General features: G+C 32.0%; 1 protein-coding gene across 1 annotated transcript in view; it reads left to right on the top strand.

Moving 5' to 3' along the window:
• The window catches only part of LOC134715264 (nucleolar protein 6-like), a 31,117-nt gene extending 16,989 nt beyond the window's left edge, over positions 1-14,128 (top strand). Inside the window, exons 13-23 of the mRNA XM_063577330.1 lie at positions 62-213; positions 1,269-1,497; positions 2,009-2,129; positions 2,728-2,882; positions 3,233-3,396; positions 5,847-5,999; positions 9,895-9,992; positions 10,669-10,886; positions 12,339-12,539; positions 13,454-13,555; positions 13,940-14,128. Of these exons, the coding sequence (XP_063433400.1) occupies positions 62-213; positions 1,269-1,497; positions 2,009-2,129; positions 2,728-2,882; positions 3,233-3,396; positions 5,847-5,999; positions 9,895-9,992; positions 10,669-10,886; positions 12,339-12,539; positions 13,454-13,555; positions 13,940-14,095 (1,749 nt within the window). The 3' untranslated portion in view covers positions 14,096-14,128. The remainder of the gene's footprint in view (positions 1-61; positions 214-1,268; positions 1,498-2,008; positions 2,130-2,727; positions 2,883-3,232; positions 3,397-5,846; positions 6,000-9,894; positions 9,993-10,668; positions 10,887-12,338; positions 12,540-13,453; positions 13,556-13,939) is intronic.
• The last annotated feature ends 700 nt before the right edge of the window (positions 14,129-14,828 follow it).

Here is a 14,828-nt window from a genome sequence, read left to right as displayed (position 1 = left end):
TAAAAAAAAAGGTAACAAAACGACTAAAAAAAATGTTATTATATACTTTATACACCTCTAGGCTAAAGAATTTCGAGAATTTTGGGGAGAAAAATCTGAGTTGAGAAGATTTAAAGATAGCAGTATTACAGAGGCTGTCCCATGGACAACAGAGAAATCTATGGACAGAAGAAGGATTATTTGTTCATATGTTGTTAAGGAAGTAATGAAGAGGTTTGTATTTTATATTATATTACTTAAGTTTGCCTCAACCAAATGTTATGAAACTTATACACATCTCTTATAACCACTAATAACAGATCAGGTTTAATTTTTTTAGTATGCCCCTATTGTCATTATGCAAAATTATCTTAAAAAATGGTTCTTGGTTGTAGGGATATTTTGAAAGTCCCTTCCTACCCTCCCACATACATTTTGATAGAAGAGCCCATAATATCAAAATAAATAAATTTCAGATGAAATTTCCATCTTTCTTATGATTTGAAATAGATTTTTAAATTTTATTTCATAAAAGCAGTTGATAGTAATGGTTCACTGCAAGTTGGAGGAAAGGTAAAACAATGATGTACAATAATTGGTATTATTAAATGATATGAGCAAATAAGCCCTAATACGGATAAATCAGCATGTGCAATACTGAAAACGTCCCAGTGTCGATATAAATCAAGATTTAATATTGCTCTTCTAACAGTGCCAATTCTGAAAAAAAACAAGGCCAATGCAGAAAAAAGCGGGAAAAAAGCCGTATTAGCCCTAGGGCTAATACAGGATGTTCACTTCCGGTTTTCAGTTTTCTTACGCCATTACTTAACTTTGGAAGTATCGTTATGCATAAAAACATTTGTATAATATTTTTTAAATTAAAGTCATAAAATAAACAGGTTAAATGATGTGCAACCCTACGGGTCTCGAGGCCAATACAGCAAACCTTGAATCTATACCAGTGCCAATACAGAAACAGCCAGTTAATAACACTATATTATAGCCAAGTTACATTTGCTATTGTTCAAATCAACATATTGTTTATAGACCTTCATCATTGTTGACCTTTTTTTCAGATAGTTCAAAGTTTTTCGTATTTCATAAATTGTACATGTATATAAACCTACATCATTGTTGATCTATTTTTCAGATAGGCCAAAGTTTCTCGTATTTCATACATTGTATATAAACTTTCATCATTTTTGATTATTTATTCAGATGGGCTATATTCACTCATATATCATACACTGTGTATAGACCTACATCATTGTTGACCTATTTTTCAGATGGGCCAAAGTTACTAGTATATCATACATTGGAGATCAGCTAGATCAGGTTCTATTGCTGCCCATTCAGTCTTATGAGAAGAATTATGTGTATGGTACTGGTGAAGAACAACATTCAGCTTTGATGCAGTCGTATGACAATTTATGTAAAGTGTTACGTAATCTGAAAGATATGCCATTGACGATAAACTCTATACAGGGAACATCACCTGTATTTAGGTTTACTGAGGTAAACAAATTTAATCATGAAACGATTTGTAGCTTAAGCATAGCTTTGTCAACCAAAAGTTAATATTATATTTAATTTAACATTTTCTGTACACATTATGTAAAACATAAAATTCTTGGACTTTAAGAATAAATATTGCCTTCATAAATAGAAAAAAAGATTTGACAATTTCAGATCTTTACTAAAGTAGTATATACAATTTTGTACATCACACTTTTAAGAAGCAGGTATTATATAGCTCAAATATAGTTCAAGACGAAAAATGTTTGAATTTAAGGCTTAAACATGGAAGTAAGTGAAAAAAAACCTATTTTGTCAAACTTTATCAAAATGCAATCACATTTACAGGCAATAAGCCAAATATTAAAATTTTAATAAAAGTTGACAAAATGTTCTGATCTTCAACCACATTTAGTAGTAATATCAAACAAAATGAAAATTAAATAAAGGTCATATCCAATATAGTCCTTTTAACTTTGACCTTTTGCTTTACTTTGTTAATTTTTTATAGGTGTTCCCAGCATTGCCAGCAACATTCTTCTACCATGCTAGAGTCAGCAGTGATAAAAAAGACCTTAGATTATTACCACAGTCTGATAAACCATGTCCTCCTTACACAGCTGTAACTAAAGGTATGATATATTTCTATTTTAAAGAGCCTATCAACTTATGTATGTTCAACTTAAGCTTGCACCGTTGATTATTTTTTTTATTGATAAAAAAGGTATTGACTTTGTGTAATTTATTTATGTAAGAAAACAGAAATAGCATTTGGATAATGTTATTAACACATCAAGGACAAATTCTAATAGGTGAATTCCATGTAAACCTCTTTAGGAGTTTCTATAGAGTGACCATTTTTTCCTGTCCTTCATTCATTCTGTCATTCCTTTATTCTGTTGTTCCCTTATTCCTTTATTCTGTTGTTCCATTATTCCATTATTCCGTTATTCTGTTGTTCCATTATTCCGTTATTCTGTTATTCTGTTGTTCCATTATTCCTTTATTCTGTTGTTCCATTATTCTGTTATTCTGTTGTTCCATTGTTCCGTTATTCTGTTGTTCAATTATTCTGTAATTCTGTTGTTCCGTTATTCTGTTGATCCATTATTCTGTTATTAAGTGTTCCATTATTATGTTGTTCCATTATTCCATTATTCCGTTATTCTGTTGTTCCATTATCCCTTTATTCTGTAATTCTGATATTCTGATTTTTAATCTTTTTTGCAGTGGTATGTTTATTGGAAGGTAGTGGTCACTGGCCTGATGATAAGAATGCATTCAGAAGAATCAAAGCTGCCCTGCACATCAAATTTGGCGAAATACTCGGTGACCAGCATGATTTACCTGTTGTTATAAATATTGACCATGTAGATGTCAGATTTGTATGTATTCAATGATTGAAATATATTTCTATGAAAATTGTCATGGATATTGATAAATATTTTATAACTTATTTTACATGTTTTAGTTTCAAAAACAAGACCTTGACCATTTTTTTTTATTTTCTTGTGCTTCTTACTTAAAATTTGTGTGCATTCAATGCTTTTACAAATCTATGGAATTACAAAAAGAAGTATTCAATTCATATAATTAAAGTTTTAGGACGACAGTTAGATCAAGATTTTTATATATTTCTGTGCAGTTTTGGATAGCAGATGCATTGATAGTAAATTTTGCTTACTCCAAGAGTGGTGATTGTGTAAATTTTGATCAGTCCAGTTGTTACTTTTAGGAGGATTATGTATTCCGGTTAGAATTACAATACTTGAGAGAAATAGCCTTACTGAAGAAAGTTACCTCCCCTGATGGAATGGTGAAGTTTGTAGACAATGATGAGGCACTGAGATTGGAGCAGGACATAAAACTACTTCCAATTCTTACCAGTACATTACATGGGTAGGTAACACTATGGTATCTTCAAAGTTGCATCGTTGATGCTTGAAATCTTACTGGTACCTTATTTTGTTCCAACAGTTTCATTATGAGGTTGTGTTGAGTTTAAAGTAGATATGATTCAATAATTATCACCATTATTACTGTAAATAGAACAAACTTTAAATAAAAAAGAAATATGAAATAAGAAATCATTAAAGATTGGTATCATATTTTAGTTTATATTCTCTTATTATTAAATGTAAATGGCTGTACACTCAATTAGACATATTTGCTAAACTTTAAATACTTTTAATTTTAAATTTCTGAGGTCTTTCATGATGTGCAATTTTCACTTGATATAAGAATTTAAAACAAAAGTTGCAGTTTCCTAATCCTTCTTAAAGACTTTTAAAATAGTTATAGAAATTGTTAATTTCATTGACAACAGCACATGCACTCTTAGTTTCTTGCAATAATTTTTCATATCACTCTACTGTGATAAGAAAGGAAATTATCAGACTGTACGATCAAAAGTAAGGAAAATTTGGTAAAAAAGAGATAATTCTTCTTCACAAAAAAATCACATACTTCTTCAAAGTATTGAAATTTGATTAAGCATTTTTAGCTCACCTGGCCTAAAAGGCCAAGTGAGCTTTTCTCATCACTTGGCGTCCCGCGTCCGTTGTCTGTATTTTGTCGTCGTCTGTCGTCCGTGGTCATTAACTTTTACAAAAATCTTCTTCTCTGAAACAACTGGGCCAAATTAAAGCAAACTTAGCCACAATCATCATTGATGTATCTAGTTTAAAATTTGTGTTTTTTGACCCGGCCAACCAACCAAGATGGCTGCAATGGCTAAAAATAGAACATAGGAGTAAAATGCAGTTTTTAGCTTATAAGTCAAAAACCAAAGCATTTAGAGCAAATTTGACTGGGGTAAAATTGTTTATCAGGTCAAAATCTATCTGCCCTGAAATTTTCAGATGAATCAGACAACCCATTGTTGGGTTGCTGCCCCTAAATTGGTAATTTAAAGGAAATTTTACTGTTTTTGGTTATTATCTTGAATATTATTATAGATGGAGATAAACTGTAAACAGCAATAATGTTCAGCAAAGTAAGATTTACAAATAAGTCAGCATGACCAAAATGGTCAGTTGATCCCTTTAGAAGTTATTGCCCTTTATAGTCAATTTTTAACAATTTTTCGTAAATTTCCATGATCTTTTACAAAAATCTTCTCCTCTGAAACTACTGGGCCAAATTAAACCAAACTTAGCCACAATCATCATTTATGTATCTAGTTTAAAATTTGTTTTTTGACCCAGCCAACCAACCAAGATGGCAACCATGGCTAAAAATAGAACATGGAGGTTAAATACAGTTTTTGGTTATTACTCAAAAACCAAAGCATTTAGAGCAAATCTGACAGGAGGTAAAATTGTTTATCAGGTCAAGATCTATCTGCCCTGAAATTTTAAGATGAATGGGACAACCTGTTGTTTGGTTGCTGCCCCTGAATTGGTAATTTTAAGGAAATTTTGCTGTTTTTGGATATTATCTTGAATATTATTATGGATAGGGATAAACTGTAAACAGCAAAAATGTTCAGCAAAGTAAGATTTACAAATAAGTCAACAGGACCAAAATGGTCAGTTGACCCCTTTAGGAGTAATTGCCCTTTATAGTCAATTTTTAACCATTTTTCGTAAATCTCCATGATCTTTTACAAAAATCTTCTCCTCTGAAACTACTGGGCCAAATTTTACTAAACATAGCCAAAATCATTATTAGGCTATCTAGTTTAAAAAGTGTGTTTTGTGACCGGGCAAACCAACCAAGATGGCTGCTACGGCTAAAAATAGAACATATGGGTAAAATGCAGTTTTTGGCTTATAACTCAAAAACCAAAGCATTTAGAGCAAATCTAACATGGGATAATGTTGTTTATCTGGTCAAGGTCTATCTGCCCTGAAATTTTTAGATGAAATCGACAACTCGTTGTTAGGTTGCTGCCCCTAAATTGGTAATTTTAAGGATATTTTGCTGTTTTGGGTTATTATCTTGAATATTATTATAGATAGAGATAAACTGTAAACAGCAATAATGAACAGCAATTTAAGACTCAAAAATAAGTCAAATGACCAAAATGGTCAATTGACCCCCTAAGAAGTTATTGTCCTTTATAATCAATTTTTAACAATTTTCATAAAATTTGTAAATTTTTACTAACATTTTCCACTGAAACTACACGGACAAGTTCAATATAGATAGAGATAATTGTAAGCAGCAAGAATGTTCAGTAAAGTAAGATGTACAAACACATCACAATCACCTAAACACAATTTTGTCATGAACTGTCTGCTTCCTTTGTTTAATTCACACATACCAAGGTGAGCGACACCGGCTCTTTAGAGCCTCTAGTTACAGTTTATTCCAGTATATAAAGAGTAGTTGCTGTTTAATTACAGGATACAGCAGAAGTTTAACAGTTTTAGTGGCTCAGTAAGACTAGTCAAACGCTGGATATCATCTCAGCTGTTGGCAGATCATGTTCCTGATATAGCAGTAGAACTAATGGTGGCATACTTATATACAAGTCCTGGGCCATACACTGTGCCATAGTAGGTTCTTATAATAAATGTTAACCATTTAAAATTTATAATGTCAGCCTATCTCTCATCTATTGAAGGGGAATTAATATATCTGGCTTTGTGCTAGATTTCCTTTTGTAATACCAAGCTTTTCTATAAGAGCCTTTGTCTTGTCATCAAAGTTGAGGTTATAAACATTACTCTTCTAATAATAGGACACTGTTTATAATGTCTCTAATAGGGTTAAGGCAAAATACTGATTTTTCGCTATCAATATCTTCAAACACTCAGGTTTATTAAAGTTTTATAAATTTATACAAATGAAGTGGGAGACTGTTATATTGTTTTTATGCCCCACCTACGATAGTAGAGGTGCATTATGTTTTCTGGTCTGTGCCTCCGTTCATTCGTACTTCCGTCCATGTGTCCTTCTCGTCATGCTTCAGGTTTTTGGTCAAGGTAGTTTTTGATGAAGCTGAAATCCAATCAACTTTAAACTTAGTACACTTGTTGCTTATGATATGATCTTTCTAATATTAAAGCCAAATTAGACTTTTGACCCTAATTTCATGGTCCAATGAACATAGAAAATGAAAGTGGGAGTTACAGGTTAAAGTTTGTCAAGGTAGTTTTTGATGAAGTTGAAATCCAAAAAACTTGAAACTTAGTACACATGTTCCCTATGGTATGATCTTTCTTATTTTAATGCCAAATTAATTTTTTTACCTAATTTCACGGTCCATTGAACAAGGAAAATGATAGTGTGAGTGGGGCATCCATGTACTTTACTTAGGACACATTTTTGTTTTTTAGGCAGTTAACCCTGGATTTGTGTGCTACCCAATAAATGCTGAAATACGTGCCATTGTTATCAACTAGCTGGCTACTACATTATTTATAACTTATTGGACAGTTTTTTCATACTTTTTATTCTGGATTACAAAAAATATGACCAGAAAAACCTTAAATGATAATCGATTTTCCCAAAAGTTTTGAGGTACTCAGGAAGTAGAGCACATCAGGAATCCTTATGTAGTTTCATTATTATCCCCTTAGCTTTTGGCTAAAATGTCAAAGAACAAATGTATGAAATATTTAATCGCCGAAAATCTCTAAAGACAAGAAGTTAAGATTTCCCAAATTGCAAAAGTCGTAGGAATATTGTTTGTCATCATTATGTCTACGTAGTCAACTACGTACAACTGATCATGCTGTTGGCGTCAATTTTTAATTAGAAGACGAAATTTTCGTATCTTTTCAATTTGGACGCAGGGGTTCAAATTAGCGGTGGTCCGAGGTCTGCGACCCTCCAATTTTGCAGTCGTACTTTCTACTTGGTTTCTAGCTATCCCCGACGGACCTTGAAATATACTCAGAAAACTTGATGACACCAGCAAGAATGACACGTCAGTTCCATCAACGACGATTTGTCAGATTAGGATCAAGTTCTGAACAAAGAAAACATAGCTTCTTTGTAAGAACCATCACCAACTGGAATGAACTACCGCCTAGCTTATTGGACATTGATGACTATGAGGCATTCAAAACCAACCTCATAGCACACAGATATCCGTAAATCAGCGAAACACATGTTTTTATCTGCACTGGCACCTGTACATATGATTTTAAAAGAGCACATTTTGGATGACACGACTTTAATTTTAATACATTCGTGTGATGAGTCAACCGACTCTTTACAGATTACCCATGTAGATGTAGATGTAGATGAAAGAAAATAAAAAAATAACTTTCTTCTTCTTCCCGTTACAAGTCGCAAACGTTTGCAAACATTTTTACCAAAGTATCCTAATAAACGATCTCAAACTTATTTTTATCATTTCTATTCATGACAGCTATGTTCAATTTGTTCAACTGCGAGCTTTATACAGAAAATCGCCGATAAATAGTGTGTAAATTCGAGTAAAATCGTATCTCACTATCTGTCAAAAACAAAATTAAAAATAAAATGGTTGCCGCGAGATTACAATATCGGATCCTATTCCGGAAGCGGATAAGGGTAATCCCGTTTTTTTTACCTAAAAAAATCCAGACAGGTGACAAAATACATTCTATGCATGGTGAATAAATATAAACACTAGAATTGAAAACCAAAAAATATTTGATGAGACTACTATAACATAGTAGTCTGACTCTCAGATATATGTAAAAGAAAGAAAAAGCAGAAAATATTTTGTACACCAATTTTAATGTCAAAATCCAATAAAATGTGACAGCTGGGAACAGTTTATCTAACAGTTTAATTTTTTTTTTATCAGTGATAAATGTTGGTAATGCATGTTAAATGCTTTTTAAGTTAAACATATTACTGTAATTTCAAGGGGTATTTTTTTCTTCTCAATTTTGATAGGCCAGGTAAAATAGCTGGAAGTTTCTTATATAACAAAAGATGTGCCAATGAGACAACTATCCACAAGAGACCAAAATGACCAAAACTTGTTAACGGTCAAGATCCCTACCCCTAAACCATATATATTCATGTATGGGACAATATAACAAATCATATGAAATATAGGTGGAGTTCGTGAGGCCACTCCACCCCTTTCTGTTTGAGAATTTATAACGGTCGAGATCCACAATTTAAACAATATATATTTATGTATGGGACAATATTACAAATCAAATGAATTATAAGGGGGTCTCTATGGTCACTGTACACCCTCCTGTTTCAGAACTTGGAAAAATTCGATATCATCACCCCTTAACCATATATACTCATGTATAAGACTATATGACAAATCAAATGAAATATAGGGGAAGTCCCTGTGGTCACCCTTCTCCTCATGTTTAAGAACTTTGAAACAGTTGGGATCCCCAACTCTAAATTAAATGAAATATAGGGAGAGTCCCTGCAGTCACCTGATTGAGAAATTGGAAACAGTCGAGATCCCCACCTTTAAATTAAACCATACATATTCATGTATGAGAACTAATCAAATGAAATATAGGGAGAGTCCTTAGGGTCACCCTACCCACTCCTGTTTGATAACTTAGAAACAGATGAGATCCCCACCCCTCAACCATATATATTCATGTATTGGACAATATAACAAATCAAATGAAATAAAGGGGAAGTCACTTGGGTCCCCCACCCCCTCCTGTTTAAAAACTTGATAACGGTTGAGATCCCCACCCATAAACCATAAGTATTAACGTATGGACCATATAAAAAATCAAATGAAAAATGGGGTTAGTCCCTAGGGTCACCCCACACCCTCTTGTGTGTGTTTTGAGAACTTGTAAAAGATTGAGATACCAACGCTTAAACCATACTCATTCCTATTTGTCATTTCAAAAAAGATTGAATGACATACAAGGTCAATCTCATAGGTGACACATATGCATATCACTTTGCTAGACCCTAACACATGTCATTTGATTCCAAACTTAGACATCATGGACTTGGGGTGAAGGTGGGAGTCATTTACATTTATCAGTCAGACCTCACCATTGATCCCTGTAGTAGTAAACATTTGTCTGATTTGTGTCTCATAACTTTTGTACTGTACAACACAAACTCATTTTGCTTTCCAGGGAAGCAAGTCCATTCATACTTTTACAAGCTCGTACTAAAGCCAACTTGAACTACTAACAGTCAACTAATACGAACAATTACGATCAACTAGAAGAACTGCAATCATTGCAAATGTGTTCCACTGCTGACTCATGACCATTCGTGGTCATGTGCGTTGCTATTGAAAACCTTGATAAAATATGAATTATTTGCTTTAATGTTTAATTCATTAATTGAACATAATGTACAATTATATATGAATGTTTAATGTTTGTTCTTTTTAAATCTTTAAAAAAAACCTGAAGCAACACTGCCACATTTTTCATAATTATGTTTGCCTTGGTTTTTGGTTAACTGCCTACAGTGCTTACAGCGCTTTGATTTATTTTTCAGTAACCCTCTGACTGGATTTCTTAGATTTTTACATCTAGTATCTACTTTTGACTGGAAGATGTCTCCTTTGGTTGTCAATCTCAATGCAGAGCTCAAAGGTACAGTTATATTATCAGCACCAAAGTAGTTTGGTGAATAATTTAATAATGTTTGAATATGTTATTTAAATAATGACTTGCTAAGAAATTCTAATATGAGTTTCAGAAATTTGATCAATATGCAAGTACGAGCACAAGAAGAGTTAGTTGGAATGCTAATATTCTGTTTTTAAACTGATCCTGAATTTTATAGATACATTATCAATTGGAAAGTTGAGCATTCTAAAAAAGACAAAGTTTACTTACATGATTGATGACTGATGTTATATATTTAAATATTATAGTTTGTGATCACCCCCCCCCCCATATTTTTTAGAAAAAAATTGTTGATTATTTAGGGAATCACTGAACCATAACAGGAGGCCCCCCCCTCTTAGGCAGTCAGTGGGTCCCCACTTATGAACATTTGTGGATCAGCCTCTGCGGGACACCAATTGCCATTTGCCAAGATAAGTACAAAAGGTGGGGAGACTTTTTTATATTTTGATATTTTGAAACAGTTCAACTAACATGAATCATTAGTCTGTTGCATTTTGGGTTTCAATAATCAAAGCATTGCATTGCAGTACCTCTGGACACATTTGATATACATCATTTTATCATTATTGATTAGTATAGTAGCCCTTTTTTCACTCTGAAACAAACATTTTATTTCGTATCAATTTTTTCTTTTTAGGTGAAGATTTTTCAGAAATCACATCAAATTTTACTAAGTCTAGATCTAGTCATCCAGTAATGTTCATTTCCACACCACAAGATAGATTTCAATCTGTGTGGACCAAAAAACATCCTACACCTATGATTTTACAAAGAGTTGTCATCCTAGCTACTGAATGTCTTCAGATAATAGAAACACAGATTGGAGAAATTGGACCTTCAGTTCCAGATTTTAAGGTAAACATGGTAAATAATTGTGAATGAGTACTATGAAAGTTATATTTCTTAATATCATGTATATGTTTAGACAATATACGTATAGTGTCTTGAAATATGAAATTTATTTGTATGAGGCTTAGAAACGGGAAAATGCGAGGTTCTACCAAGCATTTTCCTGTTTCGTGCCGAATACAAATAAATTTTATATTTCAAGACACTATACGTATATTGTTTTTATACTGAAATCGAAAAAAAATATTTAAAAATGAAAAAAACTATGTAACAAAAATTGTAAAAAAAAGTGTTTGGAATTTCCCTCTTGGGGTACCATTTTGGGGTATTTCCCTAAGAGCGTAGTCCAGGCGGTAAACATTGACATATAAAGGAATTAGAAAGGGGAAATGAACTTAATTGATAACATTTGATAACCATGGTATATAAATAACCAATTTGAAGACATAAAAGTTTAAATTGATAAAAGTTTGACCATTGTTACTTTAAGTTGTCATGGTCGTGACGTGACGTTGTTGATGAAATACAATAACATAATGATGAGAAGGTGGGGCTTATAGGTTAGTTGGGGTCATTGACGTATAAAGCTTACGTTTATACGTATAGCTTTATCTGTATAGTAAAATAGCTGATTGCAGTATAATACACTGTTATACATCATCAATATATAAAAAATTGAGTTATACAGTATTACTGTGAATTCATTATTATTCATAGGATACTATTTTTTTTTGGGATTTAGTTATCACGAATCTGAATGCCAATTATTTACATATTTTCTATATGTCAATAGTGAGGATTATACAAAACCACAAAATCATATATTCATTTTACTTAATTCAAGAAATTGGTACCAACAAAAATAAATGAATCAGCAGTACCTGATTGTTTTAATGAAAGAAAGACCGATCAATTCTCAATGTCCTTTCTTCAGTTTTAGGGATTTTCTAATCAAAATCTTAAGTATAATTAAAATATTGACTGTGTCTATTGCTTTCTCTTTTGTAATTCAAGCTTTAGATTGGACGATTTTTCTAGGTTTGTTAAATTTCATATTATAGATTTAAAATATATAAATGTTGATCATCGTTATATAAAGATGTCTATTATTGAAAACTACATGTTGATCTGTATTTTCCTTTTTGTGTGTTTTATGCATAATATCCCATGAGTTAATTTCTATATCAATTTGTTACCACGATGTTTTTTGCTTTAATAGAATAATGTGTAATCAACAGCTGTATACTACTGTTGTCTTTATCTTTAGATAGTTTTAGTTATCTGTGTTTTGGGTGCTGACATTGGAATTTGCTTTACTTTGAATAGTTAGTAGTTAATATTTGTTATTATTCATGGTCCCTCTAACAAATGAGGATGTTAAAAATGTTGAAAAAGAATAAAATATATGTTTGTTTACATGCATAAGTGTTGTTTTATATATATTTGTATATTTTTCAGCAAATATTTCGCCCAGCTGTTGATGATTTTGATGTTTTGATCCACCTTCGAGGAAAACAACTTGCCTGTGACAGAATGATGATTGACAGACAGAAGAAGTTATTTAACCCTCCATTGGGAGATAGCCTTGACAGGAAATATAAGAAAAACCTGCCAGTGTATGATTACGATCCGGTGCAGAAATATCTACAAGAAATCAGGGTAACTTGATATATATTCTATTTTTTTATAAAAAAACATTATCACTGAACTAGTATACATATTTGTTTAGGGGTTAGATGATGGATGCCTTCCAGTATGGGAGTTTCTCCCCGCATTGAAGACCCATTGGTGGCCTTTGGTTGCTCTTTGGTAGGGTTGTTGTCTCATTCCCCATTTCCATTCTCAATTTTATATACATAGACAATACAGGTAACTGGTTAGTGTCTTTAAATATCAGCTATATTTGTAAAAGACTAAGAAACAAATGTTATGTGAGCTTTAGCGAGCTATTACTCCTATTTCAAGTCGAGTACAAATACAACTGATATTTAAAGACACTAACCAGTTATTGTCTTTATCCTGCAATTAATTCTGTATATTGTTTGTCCTTTGCGAGATACAAAACTCAAACTTTTTGCATTTATTTTTGATTTAAAATCCATTGAGGCCCGAATCGCGAATAGTCAACAATAGTACGTCGATCAAGGTGAATAATTGTCTATTTTTAACATTACTTCTAATTTCAACAGTAAAAACAAATAACTAAATATTGTCCAATTTGAAACAGAAGTGTACCAGTTGTCTTACGCTTCAGAATTTTGAACTGAAGTTGACAGTCACTTAACATGCATGCTTGATTTGACATGGTGGATTTTGTTACACATGTATCAAAACCTAAAAATTCAAGTTTTGAAATCGATGGGCAGAGCTTAAGAGCGATATCTGTATAGTATATAGATACAGCATAGTGATATCTTTAGGGCTGTATCTGTATAGTAAGACACCGAACTGCAGGATAATAATGTGTTTTCTGCTCATGATGAATATATGTCCACGGCTTGTTTTTATTACAGCACTACTTGTTGCCTAATTAACTCTTAAATTAATGTTATATTTTTGTTTTCTGTTCGCAGGAGAAGTACGGCAACTTAGCCCTGTTTTTCTATGATAGATATGGAGGCCAAGTAATAGGTGTACTCTTCAATCCAAATGCATTTCAGCCAAAAGAATTTTCAGTAAGTGTTTCAATAGCACAGCACCTTTGCTTTTGGATAATTTTTATACAATCTATAACAATTGAAGAAGTAATCTAACTTTGGTTACAAATTTTGAAGTTTTTGAGGAAAGGTTACCTTCTTACTAACCATCCATATAATAGGTAATGTTGTCCACCAGGAAGAAAAACTGACAATAATTCTGATGCAGGATTTGAACCATAGATATATTTACATTTTGTATTTTATAAAAGATTGGGAGTTAACCTGATAAATTATTTTTTGATTTATATAAAACTTATATGAATTCAAATACAAAGAATTTCATCTTTATTCTTCTGAATTTTTCAAACTTGATGAAATTTTAATTTTTGTGGGTATTCATTTTGAAATTTCATTTTGTAGGTAAATCACATGTTCTGCAGGAAACCAGAGACAACACAGAATGGTCACACAGAAGTGATAATGAAACCAAATATTGCAGCAATTAGAGAGGATTTTGCTATTATTGGTGAAGGACTTGTTTCTAGTGTTCAAATGTTGAAATCTGATTTGAAATAAGTAATAAAATGTGCAAGAAATTTGCACAAGCAATTGAAATAACTTATTTATGTCTGAATTCCTTTTCCACTATGACTGCATTAAGGTCATACTAAAAAGTGAAATAACAAAATACTGATACAAAAGTTTGGTTTTCAGTAAGTAGACATCATTTTTATAGTCGAGAGTCAACTTAATTGGTAATGTTATCTTTCTTTTTTTCTCCTTAGGAGCCTCTGTATAAATTATTTCTGATATGAATAAGGGGACAAACTGACGCAGTAGTAAGACAATTATATTCTCCATTTTTAAAAAAGAAACATTATGATGCCATTCTCAGAAAACTTTTAAAGTTTTTTTACAAGGTATGATTTGACCCTTCCAAAAACCTTAAATGTATATATTTACATTGGCAGGTGTATTTCATATAGCAGAGTAGGATTTTAATGTACAGAATCTATGTATAACTGTTAAATTATTAAGTCAGGGATTTTGTTGCCATCAAAAAATAAACTTTTACAAAATTGGGTACATTTTACTTGTAAAATCAGGGCTATAATGATCTGTTATTAGTGAATAATTGAGTCGTATCTATCAGTGATTGACTTAAGACAATAAACAAAATTGCAAGAAATTCTTCTTTGGATGGAGAGTTGTCTCATTGGCACTCATACCACATCTTCCTATATCTATTCAATCATAATGGAAAGTGTAATACTACAAATACATAATAAATGTATTAGAATTCAAAGTT

The sequence above is a fragment of the Mytilus trossulus genome, chromosome 4, assembly GCF_036588685.1.
Source record: "Mytilus trossulus isolate FHL-02 chromosome 4, PNRI_Mtr1.1.1.hap1, whole genome shotgun sequence".
NCBI lineage: Eukaryota > Metazoa > Mollusca > Bivalvia > Mytilida > Mytilidae > Mytilus > Mytilus trossulus.
The sequence above is the reverse complement of the archived record's forward strand: the minus strand, read 5'-3'. Positions and strand labels throughout refer to the sequence as shown.